Raw genomic sequence first — 22,221 nt, 5'->3', positions numbered from 1 at the left:
TGCTTCAGAACCTGCAAGACTTGCTGTAATCAATGGAAGCATAAATTCTGCTCCACAGCAGAAAACCTTAGAGGGGAAGGTCTGGCCATCAGTTTATCACCTTAGGCTCAGAACACCTGGGTCCTGCAGCACCCTGTATAAATGAAAACATCTTTTTTTTTTTAAACTAATTTTAGTATTCACTTATGTTTGGCTTATACTACACTACAAGATTATAAAAAACGAGTTAACTTGTTTGTTTTTTTATGATTTCTCTGTTTTGTTTTGAATCTTCAATGCCCATCCACAGGTCTGTTTTGATTAATGACAGAATAAGCGCCTTCTTATTTTGAAAGTTTGAACCGGATGTGCTTTGACGTACCTTTGGTGACGTAGCAGCGCTGCAGAGTTTCAGGAATGTGTGTTGGTGACGTTCTGGAGCAGAACTGCTGCTGTTTTCTCCGGAGATAAGCTGAAGCAGCGGCTGGAGCCGGCAGAACCCAGAGGAACACGCTGACTCCGGCAGAACCCAGAGGAAGACGCTGACTCCGGTTCTGCTGGTCCCGTAGCGCAGCTGCAAACTCAGCGGGGCTCTTTGGGTTCTTTTCGGCCGCTTGTCCTGACTGGAGAGCAGAAGGAAGGGAAGAGGTAAGTTGACGGTGCGGCTCTTGGTTCCGCCTGGTGGACCTCTGAGCGCAGAGACGTCCAGGCGTTGGAGCTAAAGGGGAGAACCGGACTAATCGGGCTCGGTGGGATCAGGGAACATTGGGGAATCGCATGATGTGCTGCCGCGGCTCCAAAGCGCCATTTAAAGAGCCGGAAACGAGCCGCTCCAACTTCCTCCAGCCGAAAACAACACATGTATGAATGAGAGGGATACTACTTTGATAAATGGCTACATCTCTCTGTCTGGCGGCAACAGTGCGGATTTAAGTTTATTGGGAAAGAAATACATTAATAGGAATATTGTTGTTGGATATATACGGAGGGAGTATCCTGACTAGAGGTGTATACTTGTTATTTTTTTATTTAACAAATCTTATATATTACAATGTCCTGTTGTGATAAAAATAACAGTGCAACAAGTTAAAGAAAAAACACGAAATAATAATAATAATAATAATAATAATAAAAACAAGAACCTGGGATTATGGTGATCAAGAACAACAGTAAAGCATATAAAGGTAATGTAGCAAATACTTAAAATAAAAGATGCCTATATATATATATATATATATATATATATATATATATATATATATATATATATATATATTGCAAACACAGGTTTAAGAAGTCTCAGAGAGGAGTAATATGTTTAAAAATTGTTTAAGAAGCATCAAAGCAAGGGGCAGAGCCTCTCTACCTGCAGAAGTGTACTGTAAGTTATGTGGTACTTGGCAAGCAAGAAAACAATATTAACAACATTGGTTGTTTGGCTGTCAAGACCTTCAAAATAATACACAATATGGTCGAAAGAAAACTCTGGGATACTCTGTATTTTTAGAGACAACCAGTCTTTGATGTCTCTCCAGAATTTACTCCAGAATGTTTCTTGAGATAGGACAAGTAAAAAAGAGATGTTCGGGGGTTTCAACAGGACAGTTACAGAAGGCACACCTAACTATGTCAAATTTAAAGTGCTTGTGTAAAAAAAAAAAGAGCAAAAGAGAGGTTTATACTGATGCTTCAAAAATGGAGAATGGTAGGGTTGGTTATGTTATACCGGATCTTGGCAGTAAAGTTAGAAAACGTACAAGTGACAACTTGGCAGTCTATACAGGTAGAACTGCTGGCACTGCTTTTAGCGTTGTACTGGGTGGAGGAAAATACGGCAGGTAAAGTTTTACTTGCTTCTGATTCTTGTAGCGCATTAATAAGTATGAGGAACATCGACTCAGAATGGAGGATGGACATGGTATTAGAGCTAGCACAGGCAATGAACAGAGTGAGAATGCAGGGAAAACAGGTGATTTTCCTACGGGTGCCGGTCCATATTGGAATAGAGGGTAATGAGTTGGATAGAAAAGAAATTATAGATTTTCCACTCAAGTAGGGTAAGGCTGAAGTTAAGAGTATTATTACAACAAATATGAAGAAAGTATGGCAAAAAGACTGGGATGATGGTACGACGGGCTATTATTTGATTGATGGAAATGTAGGAGAGGCAGCTGTATAGAGGTGACCTTAGCCGGAGAGAGAAAGACATAATATGACGTTGGAGACTGTTACTGTTTCTCCGTGCCGTGTCTACGGTGACACAGACGAGACCTAACAGTACTCTGAAAGTGATAGGAAAACATCCAACTGGCAATCGTGAGTATTGTGGGGAGGATGAGACGGTAGAACGTGTGCTTATGCATTGTGTGTAAGATACGAGCAGCAGAGAAACATATTCAGATCACATTTGAAAAAAAATAAAATCCCATTTATCTTGATGTCACCAATACAGGGGTGTTCTCAAACAGTTATATGTAAAGCGATTATGAGGTTTTTAAAAAAGACAACACTATTTTTTCCCTAGAATTTAACTGTGAGCATTAGACTGATCAGGTGGCGGTAATGTACCGACAAGTTGTTTGCCAACTGCCAATAAACTACAGAAGAAGAAGAAGTCTGGCGGCAAAACTTAGAACATTTTTCCTCTGTTAGTTTTTATTTGTTGTACGCATTAAACTGACATGAAGCAGACTGCTGTCTTCACCTTGTGCTCTCTGCAGTGACGTCAGAGCCCCTTGATGTCTCCTCAGAGAATTGACAGGACCCCTTCATTTTGGGGACCCCCTTCTCTCTGTGGCCCAGAGACTGATGTTCTCACTTGCATTTGAACTACACATCCACAAAGTGTCCCTGTCCGACTAATCAAAGTTAGACAACACACCCTCTGTGTTCTCTTTGCATCCTGAAGTCTGGCACAGAGTGGGATGGGCCGTCTAGGGTTTTAGGTTTTCACGCTATAGAAAGAACCAGGGCTGGAGTCGGACGATATAGAAAAAAAGCATATAGATAAAATAGAAATCATATTGATCGATATTGATCATTATCAACACATTCAAAACATACATTTTAAGTGCAGCCCTGCCCATTTTATGCTGTTGCCTAGCAACCTATTTTTAGATACAGAACACACAAACACTGAATTCAAACTCAACTCTTTATTCAACCAACTTTTTACCAAAACTGCAAGTTTTTATAACAGAAAAAAGAATGTGCGCTCTTTGAAGGGGGCGGAGCTTGGTTCCTGGGTATGCGTTTATGATTGGTTGGGAGGATGTAACGACTACAACCTACCTGGCTAGAATGCAAAAGGAAGGAAAACTGTTATTCTATTGAACTTTTTGCTGACTCTTTTTTTCTATCATGGATATACGTTTATTAATCAATATATATTGGTACTGAATTATCGTTCAGCCCTACTTAGATCACATTTCTTCACAAACCCAAATGGCTTTGCTGTTTGTAAATAGCGAGCTACAAACCATATTTTAAAATGTTGTGGAACCTACTTTACCACCAATGAATTCAGCTTAATGTTTTCTCTACATGGATCAGCCTCTCGTATTTCTGCTTAAATCATTGAGGTTAACAGCCATTTGTTTATGAAACTCCCTCCTGACATCCTATCAAGCTGACCCTTTGGACATACCTAGTGACCTTTAGGGTGTTGCAAAGATTTTACTTTCTCTTAACTATCCACTGATATCCCAGAATACAGCTTTATAAATAAGGCCGGCCAGCTGCAGTGAGTCACTTTTCCGGCTCTTATAGCACAAACTTTGAAATGCAAAGTGTGTTCAAGCTCAAAGGGTAATCGTTATAAATGACAGTGACTTTTTTTTTTCTTCTTCTTCCGATCGATCTGCCAAATGTGTTACTGTAGGATAGTTGTTGCTTTGAGTGAAAACTGTAAATGTCCTCTGCAGGTTTCCATGTGATGGAATGATGTCAGCACAGGGCAGTGTGGAGAGTGACTGCAGCCCTGGAGGCTGATGAACCCGCCCCATTGGCCAGCCAGGATGCACATAGCATCAGTGGGTATTAGTAAGTCCTGCTTTCTGTTCTCTCTTGCGTTCTGCTCCCTCCTCCTTCTGCTCATCCCAGCCCTTCAGTCCCCTGCACACCAGCTGGATCCGCCTCAGCCCCGACCCCAAATGAAATCTGGCCCAGCAAGGCAGCCACACCATGCAAACCTTCCAGCAGGGACAGCGAGTGCTAGCCGCACAGACCCGGCCGCAGGGTTCAGTAGGAGTTCACCTGTTAGACCTGACATTCCCAGAGCAGTGAAGGTGAAAACGTCAGGGTCGAGGCCCATGGACAGGCTAAATTTAAAAGACATTTTCATTGCGGTGAAGACCACCAGGAAGTACCACAAGTCCAGACTGGAGCTGCTGATTCAGACCTGGGTGTCCCAAGCCAAGGAACAGGTGAGGGAGAAGCCGGCGTGACCGTTGTGCATGCTGTTCCTCGTACTCACTAACACCACATCACTACTGCCGGTAGTGGGATTTGTGATTCCACGCTAATTAGATCTATCTGCAAACATTAGATCAAAAAAGTCATCATATCCTGATGTTATTTCAGATACTGCGTCAAGAAATTTTGTATTTAGTGATGTCCCACATTGATCCTAAGTTCTTGCACCAGTTTAAATCGGTTTAATTGAGGGACCACATCAAAATAATTACTGATTTCAGCCTTAATTTCTAACAGAATATAATCACTTTTATAATTGCTTTAATGTATTCATGCTACTGCTAGAATAATACAGATATGTAATATTATGGTTTTATTAATGTTCTATTCAACACTGGTTATTCTCTTGAAACGTAATGTTGGTTTCAGCTAAAATACAGAGAGCCGGCAAGATTCTTTCAGAATGTGATAATTATGTTTTTAGCACACGTACACAGAAATATGGATACTGTTTATTCAGCACTTTCACATAAACAGGCCAATTGCACAGAATTAGCGCTACAAATAACTATTATTTTAAGAATCCATTGGTCTATTTTTTTTAACTCATCAATGAGACAAAAAAATGATTAGTTTCTGCCTCTATTTTCCAAAACCAAAGTGTTAATTATTGATAAGACAGTCAGAGAGAGACACTCACAGCCCAACTTTAAAAGTCTCAGAAACTAAAAATGTTACAAAAAGCCCATTTTATCATCTGAAGAGCATTTCTCTCCCAGTCCACAGTCCACGGTTCATGCTTTTCTAACCTGTAGAATAGATTACTGGAATGCTCTGCTTTCTGGTCTCCTTAAAGAACGTAAGCGCCATTAGACCTACTTCAGAGCTCAGCTGCAGTAATACTGATGGAGAGCAGAAAGCCAGTTCTAAGTTTCTGAGATGATTAGTTTTTCACCAAGGGCCAGCTTAGTTTTTTCCCTTAAAGGAAATCTTTGGAAACTGCTTTTAGTATTTACTGTCTGTTCGATATTCACATTGGGTGCCTGAAACACTTAATATCCCAAAAAAAAGCAAGAATGTGGAGGAATGTGTAAACATTGTGCAGATAATCAGAGTTGACATGCAGTCCTCATGTTTGCTGTGTTTTTGCTCTAAGTCGTGGAGTCCACCAGGTTCTCGCCACACAGCAGAAAGGAGCCGTGTCTTCCTGCTAGTATCATCAAACTGATTTATTGTTGCCAGTTCATTTAGAATGCCTTCAGCTGTTGTTTATGGCAGTATACGTGTGTATGTAGGGGTTGCATATTGGAGCAATTACAGAAATGATAAACATCTGATTCCAAACATCTGGTTGAAAGTCAGATCAGTCAGAAATGTTGGTCCACAGTTTGAGCATTCCTCCTATGATTTACAACACTGTGTTGGAAGGCTTTTTCTGATTTTAGACAATAAAAATGTAATTAGTGTCTAAATCTGCAGAAATAAATGTTTTTTGGCTTTGGGCCTCCTTAGGCGTTTGGTTATCACTGTGGACTATGACCTGGTTACCACTAGGCGCTTAATTCAATTCCCACCACTTTGTTCTTATTAGCATATGATTGATTCTGCTCTGCAGGATAGATCATGACTAAAAGAAACCAGATAAACATTTAAGCATGTGAATGAATAGTACTTAGTACTATTGAATAGTAATGAATAGTAATAGTACTATTTTGTAGCCTTTCTGGTGCTGATTGCAGCCTCTACAATCTAAAAGGACCCCTCTGGTCACAGTTAGGCAGTGCCCTGTGTGTAAACTAAGAACAAGTTTAATAGGTTTAAACATTCTGACCATCTGATTGATTGTTGATGGGCAAATAAAATCAAAATAATGATTCTGGGATACTTGGAATGCGCTCCAAGATGCTTTGAAAGTTAAGGAGGATCTAATGTGAAAATGTTGAACATTTTACAACCTGCCAGCTAATTTCTGTAGCTAGTGTCCTTACCTAACTTTTAACAGAGATGTTAACATGAGATGTTCTGCTGGGCTGTCAGATTTGTTCATCAGCCTTTATAACAGAGGACATCTGACTGAGTCCTCAGAGCAGAGCAGCTGTGTGCTGGAAACACTAACAGTGTGACCTGGTTGGTTTCAGACTTACATATTCACTGATGGGGAGGACAAGGAGCTGCAGGTGAAAACGGGTAAGGAGCTGGAATCATCTCCCAGAGAAGTGAGGCTTTTTTTTCTGACCAACATAGAATTAACTTCAGCCATTTATGACACTGGCTTGTCCTGTGACCTCTCTGTCTCAGGAGCTAATATCATCAACACCAACTGCTCAGCAGCTCACAATCGACAGGCTCTGTGCTGCAAGATGTCTGTGGAGTATGATAAGTTCATCGAGTCCCAGAAGAAGTGAGTATAGTCTTCCCCAACAAAGATTCAATGTCAGAGTTCTGACCTGACCTGGAAAAGTCTGGAGTTTATATTTTCCAGGTCTGGATAAGTATGGAAAATGATTTGTATTTCCAGACTTTATTACCTAAAATCTAAAAGATGTCTTTACTTCCTTCCCACATACTGTCTTACTGTTCTTCTATCCTTTCCTAATTTATGTTCTTCCCTCGTGTCCTTTTTTCTGTCCTACCTTTTCCTTCCTTCCATTCTTGTGCCCCTTCTTATGTATTATTTTGTGTCCTTTATGTTTTTACTTCTTTCCTACCTTTTGTCCTTCCTCCCTCCCTGCCTCCCTCTCTTGGGGAGGGGGACAGAAGCAGAGAGGGCAAAGTTTGCCTCATAAATGTAAAGTTTGGAGCTTTGAGTATGATTTGTGCCTCAGCCGAGGCGAGAACAACGAGGACTTTTACGTGAAATACCACGGACTTCATCTCAGCTAAATAATTTTTATAGGTTATAGGATATACGTGCTGCACAGATTTGGCTCCACTTTCTGTACTGCTGCGGCAGAAGGAAAGCAGAGATGCTCTGTTGACCCGCACACACACAGTGGTTCAGTCAGTAGCTGGTGCAACCTTTACAGACAACACTGTTAGTGTGTGTGAAACGAGAGAAATCCTCGCTAAACTACCGAGTTAGCAAGGCTAAATCTGAAGCTAAAGTGTCCTTTATTTCTCTTTTTTTTTTTTTTTTTTTACTTCAGACATGGTTCATGGTTTTGTAGATAGTAAGAAAGTTCACACTCCACCAACTTAGGTTTACATGAAAAGTCAGCCTTTTTGTGTAGGCTGACTTGCATGAAATTAGTTTTCTGTGTTCAAGGAAAGTAAAAGGGCTCCGTCTGACCATTAGTACTACATTAAAATGGAGAACTGCGGCGAAAAAGTTTATTATAATTACCTTAAAATGCATCCGGCAAAGATTTCCACATTTACTCTCTGGTACTGGCAGATATTTCCCACAAACTTCTGTTAACACTTTATATTCACTTTTTAGCCACGACAAACAGATCTAGTCTGCAGCAAATCAGACTAAAAGTTGCACCAAAGCTGTACTTTCTCTCCTAAAATAATCTTAAAATGACTTTTTGTGATAAATGAAGGGTATAAAATTGATGGAGTGTAAACTCATCTCCTTACTGCTCTTTATTTACTTCTCCGAGCGGCGGGCTGTTTTGCCTTGCTGCACACAACCCCACCCATTGAACACAGTCCTGAGCTTGTTGAAAAGTCCGACCCTCAACCAGGACCTTTTCCCATTAAACTACAGCCTGGGGAAACTCAAATCATATAAAAACATATAAAAACATGCACTGGGGCTTTTCATGTGTAAGGGGAAAGGGCCTATTGAAAGCACATCCAACTGTCGATGCTTATAATGTGTGTATTGCTGTGGATCTGTGTGTCTGTTCTAGGTGGTTCTGTCATGTGGATGATGACAACTATGTGATCCTGCCTAGTCTGCTGCGACTGCTGTCCTCATACCACCACAGTCAGGACATCTACCTTGGCCGGCCCAGTCTGGATCACCCCATAGAGGCTGCAGAGAGGGTAAAGAGTGATGGAACAGTAAGTCTCCTAATACCTTACTCACAGTTTCCTACTCCTCTCACTAAATGATACAGAAAGCTGGTTCACATTGAGGCCTTTTGCTTTTTAATCTGGTCATGTGTGCAGATACGCGTTGTCTTGCATGCAGAAGCAGCAGGTGGTCTGGGTGACAGCAGATAGGTTCTGATAATAGGGCTAACAATCATACTGTCTTCACATGTATGATGTAATCAAACTGTACAGTGTGTACAATAGTCCCATACCACCACAGATGGGCCTTTAAATATAAAGCCTGTCTGAGGAAAAACTTTATTTTAAAGCAGGCATATCTTGCAAAATCCTGTTTTTATCCCTTAAATACATTTTGTTGTGTACTTGGAGTCTCTAGGAGTACAGACATTTTTAATATAGTTCCTTCAAGTGCTCCAAGATATCGTTTTATATTCTGTTTGGGTCATATTTTTTAAGCTTTTGAGTCTTTTCTGATCTCTATTATGTTTTTTGAGCAATTATGTCACGGTATTTGGTACAACGCTGCTAAACAAGGTCATGGACTTCCAGCTAACATATTTTTTTGTAGTCCAAGCTGAAGGATGCCTCAGATCAGGAGCAGACGAGGGGCTGTGGGGCAATAATAACGAGGAATTCAAACCAAAGCATTACAGTTCCACTTTATGTAGACCACAACCGAATGATTTAAATACTGAAAAGGAAAGCATTAAAAAGGCTGTGGCTGTTCTTACCTTAATTTCTGAATAAACCCTTTTCTCTCACGCATTTGGTCTGTTTAGACTTTTAGCCTTGTAGCACTTGGCTGATTTGCCATCTTCGTTTCAGATGTCTGTGAAGTTTTGGTTCGCCACAGGTGGAGCAGGGTTCTGCATTAGCCGAGGTCTGGCTCTGAAGATGAGCCCCTGGGCCAGGTAGGTTAACAGTGGTTCTGCTCTGTAAGGATGTCACCTTTTTATTCTATTCAGAAATAGAAAGACAGAAGAAACACTCCATTTCCTTCTTCTAAATATAACAAGAACTACGGTAATCAATACAAGTAGCTTAGCTTATCAAGGTTTGTGGTGAAGGAAAATTTTAGATAAAAAAATCTGTGTAAAATTGTACTTTTACAAATCTATTAACTTCATTCATCGCAATAATGTTGATGTACCCTTTAGCCGGCAGGTGTAAGATTTTAAGCATGCTCTATATTAGAAAACATATCTAGAAAACAAATAAAAGTCAGCTAGAGCTCAGTTGAAAAAAAAAGAATGAGTGATGCAGCATCATTCTGATATCCAGAATAGCAGGGAGCAGAGAGGAGGAAGGAGTGGACAGGTGGAGTGGCTAGATTTTCAAGCTGTTCAAAATGTTGGCATGTAGGACAATGGAGTAGAAATCAGTGAAGTATGTTCAGATATATGAAACTGTTAGACCACTTCTGGGTAGCTCTGCACAAAGCCCAGGTAAAACAACACAGTTTACATTTTAGGGCAGCTTGGTCAGTTACCATACTGCAATCCCAGTATGCCAGGTAATCCTGCTGAGTATGTTTAGCTGGTGTCTAAATCACTGCACATAAACTGCCAGTCAGTAGTTAGTTCACACAGGACTGCATATTCATTTACACAATCATTTAATCCTGAAAACGTGGAGTCTGTGTCAAAGATATTTACTTGAACATTTTGTGGTTTCAGTTTGGGGAATTTCATCACCACAGCAGAAAAGATCCGCCTTCCAGATGACTGCACCATAGGTTACATTATTGAAGCCCTGCTGGAGGTGACTCTAACACACACACACCTGTTCCACTCTCACCTGGAGAATCTGCAGAAGCTGCCGGTTACCACCGTGCTTGATCAGGTGAGCTAGCATGTCCATGTCTGCCTTTTGCTATTTGAGTGACATTTTGCTGTCTGGCCACTTTATTTGGTGCAACACATAGCAACTCAGCCAATCACATGGCAGCAACATATTGCTTTAGGGAGGGATACAATATCCAATGGGTATTATAGGCACAAGGGCTCACATGGGCAGCCTGAGCAAGAACAAAAACGTTGAGTTTAAGTTGCTTATATTGCAGGGAGAAGCAATGCGGTACCGCGCGCGAGCTATTTTTAGAAACACAACGTCACAATGACGTCACATCACGTGGTACGCAGTGGGGCAAACTCCTGAAACCGCCGCTGCTTTGCTTTAAAAGAGACATGCGTTAGCCTAGGTTTTACTCGGTAAACGACTGCTTTTTCCAAATCTAAGACCATGGTTTTTAAACATTGTTGCAATGGAACGTGCAACAGCGACTCGAGGTACGCTGATCGGCCGCATATGAAGGATGTTTTCTTCAAGACTGCCAAGGAGAAATGTGTGCGCTGGTACACCGGGGCGGTCGGCCTACACAACAGTTCAACCCGGAAAAAGTTACCAAATTCACCTACATATGTAGCAAGCATTTTGTCTGAGGAAAGGGCACAACCGAAGAACATCCTGACCCAATTCCAGCGACATCAAGTCAAGGTAAGAGTATTTTGGTGGCCGACATGTTAATAAAGTAGCGCCTGCTACCATGATAGCATATAGGCTATCATGGTAGCAGGCGCTAACATGATAGCCTGCTACCAGGATAGCTTACTCAAAAACATTTCAAATGAGACAAACATTAAACATATACCCATTCCTGGACGGTGATTGCAAACAACAACAAAAAAAAAAAACGGCCGATGCTGCCATGATCGCCGCGCAGGAAAAAAAAACAAAGCTTACCGTTCATCAACTCGGCCAGTTTTCCAGTTTTTTTTAAGCCCTCGAACCTCAAGCCATCGTTTGAGCTGAAGGTTGGTGTGTTCTTCGACAGTGCGACCAGTAATCCGTGTGCCTGGGACATCGTCTTGGGAAAGTTTAACGGCTGTAAAGTCGGTCAGATCGCTGTTTCTGTTGCGCTTGTAATAGCTGGGTTATCCGTGCTTTCTCTCCTGTATGCCCTACCTAAGCGGCAAAAGGGGCGTTGCTCTTGAGACGGTGACGTCACGTGCGCGGTACCGCATTAGAAGAAAGAACCAGTGCCTAACTGGCCAGACTGTGTAGGTAGTGGTAAACAACTGAAAATGAGCGAGAATAAGAGAAGTGGTTGGCTCAAAGAGATGCTAAAAGGACATGTACTGATTAAGAAAAGGACCATCTATTTACACATTCTTTGTCAAACAAATTAAGGAAAATCAGAATGAATACAGTGAAGATGCAAGCCAACCTGGGTCCAGAGGAGGCTAACGTTAGCTACACAACCCAACCTGAAGCTAGCTGGCCAACTTTACAATGGCTTTAGCCAGCATGTGATTCTGCCTTATAGGGGCATTTAACAAGACGGCTTGTGTGATCCTCACCAATCATGGAGCTGATGCCTTTCATAACAAGGTGAGCAAATAACCAGTTTGCTCCCTCACAAATGGCGTCTCCAAAATAGAAAGGTTTCTCAAGACTGAATTATATTTTCATCGTCCACAAGGTACTGTGAATTATGATAGATGTAAAATAAGTATATATTTCCAAAAAAGGTCTTTCTGACTAGAAACATGCTAAAAAGCACAGAGGACTGCAACAGCGGGTTAGCATTTCTCTGGTGCTTGAAGGACAAAAAGAGCACTGTGAGACAGAAGAGGAAGAGAGAGACAAGACACAAAACCATTTCTCAGATTTTCAGAGAATGGTCCTAATACGAGAATATATCAAGGGAGCAGTACCATGGTAGTCTTTATAGAAGCAGACATGGGATCAAACACTGTTAAAAGGAGTCTGTCTGTCAGGAGATGTTTACCTACCAGGTGTTCTTCTATGGTGCATTAAAGCAAGGCAGGTTTATTTGTATAACACATTTCAGTGATAAGACAATTCAAAGGGCTGTACATGAACAGAACAGAACAAAAAGAGAGAGAAAAGTAAATTGCAGTGGCATAATAAAAGAAGGTAAGGAAAAGTTGGACAATAAACTTAATCTAATGATGTTTCAATTAATAGTTTAAATAGAACCCTTGATTTAAAGAATATTTTAAAGGGTTTCAGCACTTTTACAGTCTTCTTGGAGTTTGTTCTAGATAGGTGGAGCATAAAAACTAAATGCTGCTTCTCCATGTTTGGTTCTGGGTATGGAGAGTAGGCCTGAGTGGGCTGGAGGGTTGATACACTGACAAGCCATTCAGGGATTTATAGAGTAACAAAATTATATTAAAGTATATTTGTTAATATAAGAATATATATTAATATTCTTATATTAAACAGGATCAACTGCAACTTTCTGATTAAGTTTTTAAGCAGACCTGTGAAGTCACTGTTGCAGTAGTCAGTTGACTAAAGATAAACAGATAGACAAGGACATACTCTGACTTTAGTGATCAGTGGTTTGTAGTTATACCAACTGAAGCTGTGTGCTTACTCTTGATCTCTCCTACATTGGTCCAAAAATTATTCCATTTTGTTTTTGTTCAGCTGAAGAAAATATTTGTACATCCCCACATTGATTTGGTCTGTGCAGCTTCTCAGCTGTTGAATGGGTTTACCTGTTGCCAAGGTGATGTAGAGCTGTGTGTCATCTGGGTAGTTATGGTAATTAATCTGTTGTTTTTTTATGATGAGCTATAGGGAGCATGTAGATGTTGAATACTAGGGGACCCCTAGATGGACCCTTGGGGAACCCCGTATGTGATGCCTTTGGTCTCAGATGTAAAGTTACTTTCTGACACAAAAAAAATCTCTGACCTTTAAGTAGGATTCAAACCTTTCAAGTGTTGTACCAGAAAGGCCGACCCAGTTTACCACACGCTCTGATTGCATACAGTAATGTGAAAAAGTATTTGGCTCCTTTCTGATTTCTGATCTTTTTGCATGTTTATCACACTTAAGTGTTTCAGAACATTAGTCTAACTTAGATATTAGTCAAAGACAACACAAGTAAACACTAACTGTCGTCTTTAACTGGTTCCCCCATGGTTGATGTTCTGAGACATCGAAGTGTGGCAAAATTCAAAAACAAGAAATCAGGAAGGGGGCAAACACCACAGTAGTGATCAGTAGACCTGTCACAGTAAATATTTCCGCTGGCCGATAAAGCTTTCTAAAAATTATTCAGATAAACCATATTATTGTCATTTGGAGAAATGTTCCAACTATTATGATAAGGGCATAATAACACAAGAATACCCTCTCAATATAACAGCTCAGATAGATTAAACGGGTGTCCGCTGTCATTTGGCTTCAACCCAAAAAACTCCCACCCTGCAGTGGTCGTGTTTAGTGTTGACATCAATTCCATTTTCTTTTCAAACTAGTTCTCCTGTTCTCCCTCATGAGGCTCTGATGCTAAACTTGGAGTATGTGCCTACCTGACACAAGCTGGGTTTCCCACACTGTATTATAAGCCCGGCTGGGCCCAAGGTTTTAATCGACCCGTACTTAAGCATTTTGTTATCCCGTCTCAGAGAGAGGAGACGGAAACGCAGGGGGAGCATGCATACGCAAATTATCTATTTTATTTTAATTAATGATGTGATTAAAATTTATCGTGCGATTAATTGATATATTGTTTATCATTGCAGGCCTAGTGATCAGCAGTATAGAATGATGCACTCAGGTCCATTAATACCAGCAATGTGGTTCTTCCACAGTCTGCATTACAGAGACAGTACAGAGCCTGAAACGGCAACCATATTAAAAGACATCAGAGTGGCTGGTCATTAAGGTGTTTAATTGTTGAAACAGGTTTTTCAATAATCTTACTGGTGAAGGGTAGGTTTGAGATGGGCATGTAGTTTGCAGTAGTAGTCCACATTGTTTTTTTCAGCAGCAGTTTGATAATTGCTGTTTTTAAGGACTGGTGGAATACACCTGACAGATTGAGTCAAATCAGATGTGATGACAGGCAAAGCGTTCTTAAAGAAGAACTCAGTAGGTATGAAAATCTTTCTAATAGCAAATAAGCTTAAATCAAAGGCAGCCGGATTTAAATCTGTCTGCTGTTGCCATGACCCGGATAACTGTTTCTTTGCACAATTTCTTCTAAGCTTTTGTGGCTTATTTGACAGAGTTGGGACATTTTATCAAAATCAGTTCTAGCTGGGGACAATTTTGGACATGATACTGATGTACAGACTGCCCCTTTAATCTTTCTGATTTTCTTCAGTGAAGAAGTTAGGAAATTCGTTACTGGCCCTGGTAGAGTGGAGTTCAGGGTCAGGCCTCAATGACAACAATCACTGGCTTGGCTTTTGTTCTCCTAGCTAGCTTTTGCCTAACTGCTCAAACAAAGGGCCATGAACACCATGGTGGAAACCAGCAGGGGGGAAAGAGTGAAACAATGACCAAAATTAGAAGGCCTGGGATTCAGCTGTGGGATTGCGTCGGCTAACTTCAAACATCTAAACCTGACTCCCGGCTGATTTAACACCAGCCGATTGCCACACAGGTTAGCCTTTAAACAAAACGCAGTGAAAATATCAACATTAAATAGAAACCTTGCACAAGGATGTTCAGCTCGTGGACTGGTTCAAAACCCAGCTTGTTTATGCTAGTGGAACTTCTGGAATTTGCATTACATATTCTCGAGTGAATACTCGATCTCGTGAGTGCGGTGGTCCGTACAGCGAAGCCTCTGCGCAGCCAGTAGGTGAGGAAAAAATCTGTATGGATATAAACATCGGGTCGGACGGATTAGATGGTTTGGTGTGTTTTAGCCTTGAAGCTGCTTCAGCGCATACATTGAACAGATGCAGGCGCTGCACTCGCCTTTTACTCCAGCAGAAGGAAGGAGAAACCAAAAATGATGAAGCAAAATTAATCCACTAGGAAACAAAAAACCAGGAGATGTAGGGACGTCTCCTGGGAAAGTCGTTTGTAGATTTCGCACACCGGGATCATCAAACTGCTCTGATCCAGCCGGTGTTTGATCAGAAAGGATTAGAAAATAGCAGCTGGTTGTCCACGCAGCTAGATTTCACCTTTCACTTGCCTCTTATTTGAAGGAACGGGATGAAGGAGAGTCAAACGTTCCTACAAATTGTAACTAAATCCACTCGCTGGAACGGGTGCCTGTAGCATAGCTTTAACTACAGAATAGCATCAGAGTGGCACTTGCTGGTTCTTTTATTGTCTGCACTGTGATGTCAGAGCTGCAATGAATGCTGGGAGGTGCAGTCACAGTTTTTCTGGCAGTTAGGTCCAACATAAATGTCATAGTCAACCTGGAGTCCAGTCTTTCGTCACCTCTGTTCAGCTTTTCTAACACTCTCTTTTTCCACTGCTGGAGCATTTCTCTGCAGACATTATTTCTTCCCAGAGACAACCTTCACCTGAACTGAAGCAATTGAATTAGCGATCTCTGAAACTTTAGACTGAATGTCAACTACTAGTTCATCAGGACAAAGTGGAAGTAGAAGAGTAAACTTGGTTAAAGGTAGCAGGGCTGTCCTTTCCTATAAGATAACTGCAAAGTTAAAAAGAGCAGCATCTGTTATACTGACCTTGGAAATATTAGACCTTTGCTGAATATCAAGTCCAAAATATGTTCCTGTTTATCATCTTGAGTCAAACCAAACCTTTTAAGTATATCACATACTTCTTTTGCTAGTACAACTCATATACTGGGTTGTTAATATATCAGAACAGGTTTAAAGTGACACAGGCTGATTCATAATTTTTTAAACAACAACACTGACCTTTTCAAGTAGTTTTATTGCTGTAAAGTGGATCTATCTTTCCTTACTTGCTTATTCTTTATTATTTAGCAAGTCCTACCAAACCAGTTCATTTCTGGCTACTCATTTTAGAACTGGTTTGGTTGGAACAGTCTGATTCACTTCAGTTTATCCAACCAGTTCTGTCAGTTCTATACTGGCTGCTTATACTGAAAACAGATTATTGTCAGATATGATAACAATCTAACTTTATTTGTTCTCTGTAGAATATAGTAAAAACAGCTACATATTTATCATTTTGTTTTTCATATAATTGACATTGAAAAATGTGCAAACTGTGACTTTAAATCAGAGGTAATCCTGAACCAGGATTTTATCCTACACTCACACCCCTACTTGAGATGGTTTTATCTCCCAACCCTGGGTATTACTGCTGAGCATGTCCACCCCTTTAGGGCCAGTCTGCCCTGTATTGTGAGGGCTACCAACAGGCAAATGGCTCCAGTGTTATCAGGATGTACCTACTAAAGTGGCCAGTGTGTATGTTTTACTTAGAATTTATCATTTCCCATGCATGACTTTAACCAGGTAACTCTGAGTTATGGAGGCTTTGAGAACAGAAGAAATGTGGTGAGCATCGTAGGGGGCTTTTCACTGGCTGAAGACCCCACAAGGTAAGCACCAAGTGACTTTTGACATTATTGACCTAATTAAAGCGTCCTTCAGGAACTACAGTTATATGCTCACAGCCTCAGGTCCTGTGCTGTTCTCAGGACTAAGACTAAATCTTTCTTGTTTTAGGTCAGTTAAACTTACCTAAATTATTTCTGTTTGTCTGAATAATTACAGAGAGAATGTATTCCTTTCATTAAATTCAGAAGTTTCCATATACCAAGATTACTGTGCCTTTAAAAGGATAACGTCATGGCTATGCAAGTTTATGATCATTAATTCACAAAATCTGATTTAACTAGAAAAAAAACAAAGTGGATGTATTTTAAGGTAACCCATCTGCTTTAATTCAGTTCAGTTTGGTTTAATTAAAAAGCATCAATTCTCAGCTGATGTTTTCTTAATGCACTTTACAAAAAGAAAGCCTCATGTGACATCATGGAAAATGTAAAGAAATCAGCCAAGGTATCAGGAAGAGGATTGTGGGCATCCACCATTCAGGTTGATCCTTGGCTCTAATTTCCAGATACCAGAGGTTCTGTGTTAACCTGTTCACATTTATATCTGAGTATAGCCAGCATGGGAATGTCTAGCTGCAATGATCTTCTGGAAGGAGACAGGTTCTGTCTCTCAGAGGTGAATGGATTCTGGTGTAAAATGTGTGGAGCAACAGAACAAATTCTAAAGACTTGATGAAGACGCTGCTGAAGCTGGTAGAAGAGTGTTATTATCCTGGTCAGGTTTGGTAACTGACCATGGCTGAGAGGCAACTCCAGAGAGGAAGAAGCCAGTAGTCCAACAGCAGCCCAATAAACCAGATTACAGTTAGTAAATGCACTCAGGGACTAATGCTGCGTTCAGACCAAATGCATTCTGAGCATCAAAGGCATCTGGTTTACATGCAAAGTCTACGGTGGATGCGCCTCCAGGGGCTTTGGGACGTGTCGCAGCGCGTAACACACATCTTGCGCTGCACGTTTTGAAGCTTTCTTTTTTGCAGCCTGAGTGGCAGCGTCGTGTTGTGGTAATCCTAACTGACCTAAAACAGCAAATGTTTTGTCTAATTTAATGTGAGGTAAAACGATTATCTGTTCTTTAATAGCTTCAACTGTATAAAAAAGGTCTTATTTGTTAACCTTTGTCATTGTTTGCCATGAAATTAATATTTCACATGTTGGTCTGTGTCAAAGATGTAACGGTCAGGTTCAACCTCATAAGTTGTATACTAACCCGTGGAGATGTTTTCATTCCACTGAAACCGCTTTTTACTCAGTCAAGATAATTTAAGACGGAAACTGCTTTATTTTCACTTAGTCTTAAAGAAGCATAGCGCAGGTTCCAGAGAATTTGCAGACGTCTGCCCCCTCTGGCGACAAGTAGAAATGACAGCAATTTTGAGGAAAAGCTAATGCATCGATTGCGGCGGAGACTCAAAGTAGAGGATAACTCATTTTACACGTCAGGCAAATGTAATGGCATGTATGGGAAAGAAAATTAATATTTATCCTTTAAACTTGCACAATGCTCCATCTAATATAGAAATGAAGTTATTTTTAGAACATAAAGACATTTAAGCCTCACCTGAGAAAAGATGAGATTTTACTTGCTAAATGAACGCAAGCAACATCTATGCTGAGTACTTCTAATGCAATGTGAAAAAAACAACACTTGATGTTTGCTTTTCTTCTCTTATCCCACCCTGCAGGTTTAAGACGGTGCACTGCCTTCTCTATCCACATACTGAGTGGTGTCCAAAGTTAAAATCTGGGCACAACAACTGAATGACCCAGTACTAATATACTGGAGGACTTGCCCTGATTTTTGGATTAAGAGGGGCTCACCTAGAAACAACTCTGCACAAGCGTATTGTCAAAGATTCCTCATTGATTCTGGCTCCAACAAAAACCAAAAACATCATAGTTCCTGAACTGTCATGTCTGCGAGAAGTTGATTGAACTGCTAAATGTGGTCCATATGATCTGTCAGGCTGTCTGCTGATGTTCTTTTAGTGCCACCCTGGTGCCATGGTAGGTACAATTTTTATGTCCTTTTTTTTCACAATTAAATCCATTTGTTTGACCAAATGTTACAGTGAATTATCGCCTGACGTCCGTCTCCAATGCAACCCTTTAACCTGCACAAGTGTTAACAAAGGGAACTTAAAAGTTGATGATCCACTTACTGGTTCATTTTTCCCCTGGAAATTTTCCGTTTGTTTTTGCTTTCTCAGCTCACAGCAACATAATCTGAAGATGTGTGGGAAAAAAGACAGATAATAACTGCTTGGTCACAGAGGTTTGGACTCAAGTTTTGAATCATTAGGTATCCCTGGTTAAAAACAAAATTACACTGTGAGCAGCAGAACCGACTGGAGCATCACGTTCTGAGAACATTTGCTGATTTGTGAATTGTCATGAAGCCAGATCAGTTTCATACTAATGAAAAAAACCACCAGCAAAATAAAGCAATAAATTGCTCCCAGAATATGTAATAATCATTAGTGTATACTAATGATTACCCAGACCACCATTTGCATGAAGGCTGCCCTGGTAAGACCCCCACCTACACACACCAACTCCTTATTGGCCACATGTAAAAAAGCAATAAGTTCAGGGGGCAAGTGACAGGAGTTATTTTTTTTTTTTTGTGCCAGTGTGCCTTCCTGGTTTCTTGATGCCGCCCTCGTTAACTGCCCATGTTACTTTTATGAGAACATGTCACTAAACATCCCCCGCCCCTGGTTTCTGTTGCACTAGAACGGGTTACATGAAAGACAACCACATCAGTTCAACTAGTATGTTGGATCTTTAATCTTTGTGGTCCAGTAAGACAGGACCTCACCAGCTCCCGCTCTCCGCTGTGTTGACTTTACCCTTCAGTATAGCTTACATGTCAGCTTTGTTGTAATTCTGCTTCACATTAAAATGTTTATATACATGATGGAGAATAATGCTGGACATCTTAGCAGATCAGGTTAAAGACAGGCTTTTTGGATAAATCCCATCAAGAGAATATAAAACCATATATAATTGAAGAAAACATGAACTGTAGAAAGTGTTTTTCAGACATTGTTGGATATCAGTATTCACTTTTTTAACACAGATTCTTTCAAAACCATCAGGAAATAAACTGTAAAAAGATGGAGGTCATGCTGGTACTCTTGCATGTAAAATCTACCAACCTTAACCAGGTTTCTCAGCCAGTGAGGCAACACTTATGTTTAAGATTGCTGAGGTTTTTCCATTTTGAAAATAATTTTCATATAATTTTGCTTGGTCAGCATTTGTGCTGAAAGTGGACATGGGATTGTAATCAAAGAAGAAACCCTAGGATGAACTGGTTTGCTGGTGGCGGTCACGTTCACATCAGTGCCTTCTACTTTCTGTCTTCATCTGTTCTCAGATGGAGCCCACAAAGGACGGTGCTTTCAGTTATTTAGTGTCGTCAAAATGTTTTGGGAGCTCAAATATGACTCTGGGGCTTTGCAAGCTGTCTTCATTAAATTTGTTACATTACAGTTTTTGCTCTTTCAACCATCTCAGTTTTAAAGTTTTGATGTCAGATGTCTTTCCAGATAAGAAGATACATCTGTGGAGGAACAGTTTAAAAAAAGACCTGATTTGGCCAAATCCCATTTTATGTGAAACACCTTTCAGTATTTTTCCCTCCTTCCCTCCGACATGATGTTTTTAGTTTGATGAAATGACTGATTCTGTTCATGTGTTTTCATGTTGTATTGAAATGAAGGAAATGTTTAAGGTACTTGTAATGAGTGATGGTATCTCCCACATTAACTGAGCAGAAATGACAAGACCTGTTATATCCCAAATTGCCAAATATCTCTTGCTTGTGTTTTTCTGCTTTTGCACTCCTGTCTCATGCTTTATGTTACCTGTTGTGGTTGGATGTAAAAATGGATGAACTGTTTTCTATTTGTGTTTTCTTCTTGTTAATAGTGGCAGTCAGTCAGTTCAGTGGGTGGACAGATCCTGACAACAAAGGAATACAGTTTGTTTTCAGTCCGCACAGAATGAATATCGGTCCAGTATTCCCTGAGTAGAGCTAAAAATCATCAATGAGTTCCACATTAAAGTGAACCCAAGTCAGTCTGACTAATCACTGCAACATGTATGTCATGCAGTGACAGGTTAGTTATTTCATGGATCGGCTTTTATGTAGTGGAGTTCTATTGCAAAGTTATCAGTCACCATCTTCCCTGCAGGCTTGGTGTCTTCCGTCTGATGAGACGCAGATTAGTTGTTAGTGAAGTAAAATTAGATTTCCGCTATCACAAAAAAATTTCAGAACTCAAACCTGTCGACGTGGTTGATGCAAACACTTTTTTTTTAATAAACTTCTAAACCAGAGGTTCTGCTTCCTGCACACACACACACACACACGTGTGCTCATGCAAGTACATATGTATGTGTGCGTTGTCCAGGGATGTCGGGCCAGGCCTGTCCTTTTGGAGAGGTGGCTCAGGTTTGGAATCGCAGACATTTGCATTTAGGCGCTTGCATAGAGACCTTTGGTTGTTTTATTAACTACGCTTGTGTTGAACAATGACTGTGCAACAAGTACTGCAAAAAAGTTAAGGCTCATTAACCAGAGTGACTGATGTGAAAATAAGGCTGTTTAAAAGACACTAAAGTCCATCCATTTGAGCTGCTATTATACAGCAGTGTTATTTTTTACAGTTCCTTTTAAACTGGTCGTGTTGCCAGATACAATTAACACTGAAGGTTCCCTCTCACAGTGTATTGCATTTGGGAAAGTCCTTGTAGCAGACTACAGATCCATTGAATGGAAACTGATAGAAGATTAAAAGTCGTTAAAATGTGGTTTGCATGACCCGCTGATGCTGGTCGGTTAATGTGTCAGCTGTTTGCATTGATCTGGTCCCTGATTTGACGAGACATTAGTTAAAAACACAAGCCTGTTTCGTTAAGGTGAAGATGTTTACATGTTAACTGCTACGGGTAAGATAATGACTGCTCATATCCTCCTAACAGAAAACCACTTCATGAAATCTGAACCATCCCTTCAAAGTTAGGACAGGCTTGATGATTCCTGATTATGCAGATGATGTCATCTTTGTGACTGCAGCAGGTTATGATCGAGAAATCAGCAAAGTCGTACTTTTCTCTGTAGCATCATCAAAACTTTGGACCTAATGCTATCCTACAGATAAATGAATTCTGTCTCCACCCACTTAGCTAACAGCCTGTCTCTGCCTAGATAGTTTGTGTTTGTGTAAATCAACAGGCTACCTCTGCACAAAGACTAGAATCCAAAACCAATGTTCTCCACTGCAGGTCGGTGGAGAAAGCTGTAATGTTTCGGTCTACTGTGACACTCATGTACTCTGTTTGCTGTGGGAGAAAGAATTAAAGCTTTCATGATGCAGACTGAAGGACTGTTTTTTCTTTAAGTTGGAACTTATCCCGGCTTGGTTCACACATCATCCTGGAAATGCCATTTCTCTGGGTTAGTG

At 40.5% G+C, this 22,221-nt stretch overlaps 1 protein-coding gene across 1 annotated transcript; it reads left to right on the top strand.

Annotated features, from left to right (window-relative positions):
* Window positions 1–387: 387 nt before the first annotated feature.
* Window positions 388–22,140, top strand: rfng (RFNG O-fucosylpeptide 3-beta-N-acetylglucosaminyltransferase). The gene is made up of 9 exons (XM_012876259.3): window positions 388–627; window positions 3,903–4,403; window positions 6,531–6,579; window positions 6,691–6,793; window positions 8,250–8,403; window positions 9,223–9,308; window positions 10,074–10,239; window positions 16,644–16,729; window positions 18,433–22,140. Exons 2-9 carry the CDS (start codon window positions 3,969–3,971, stop codon window positions 18,506–18,508), a joined length of 1,155 nt encoding a protein of 384 aa, XP_012731713.2. The 5' UTR covers window positions 388–627; window positions 3,903–3,968; the 3' UTR covers window positions 18,509–22,140.
* The last annotated feature ends 81 nt before the right edge of the window (window positions 22,141–22,221 follow it).

Source organism: Fundulus heteroclitus, chromosome 10 (genome assembly GCF_011125445.2).
Source record: "Fundulus heteroclitus isolate FHET01 chromosome 10, MU-UCD_Fhet_4.1, whole genome shotgun sequence".
Lineage (NCBI taxonomy): Eukaryota > Metazoa > Chordata > Actinopteri > Cyprinodontiformes > Fundulidae > Fundulus > Fundulus heteroclitus.
Note: the sequence above shows the minus strand (reverse complement) of the source record. Positions and strands in the feature narration are given on the sequence as shown.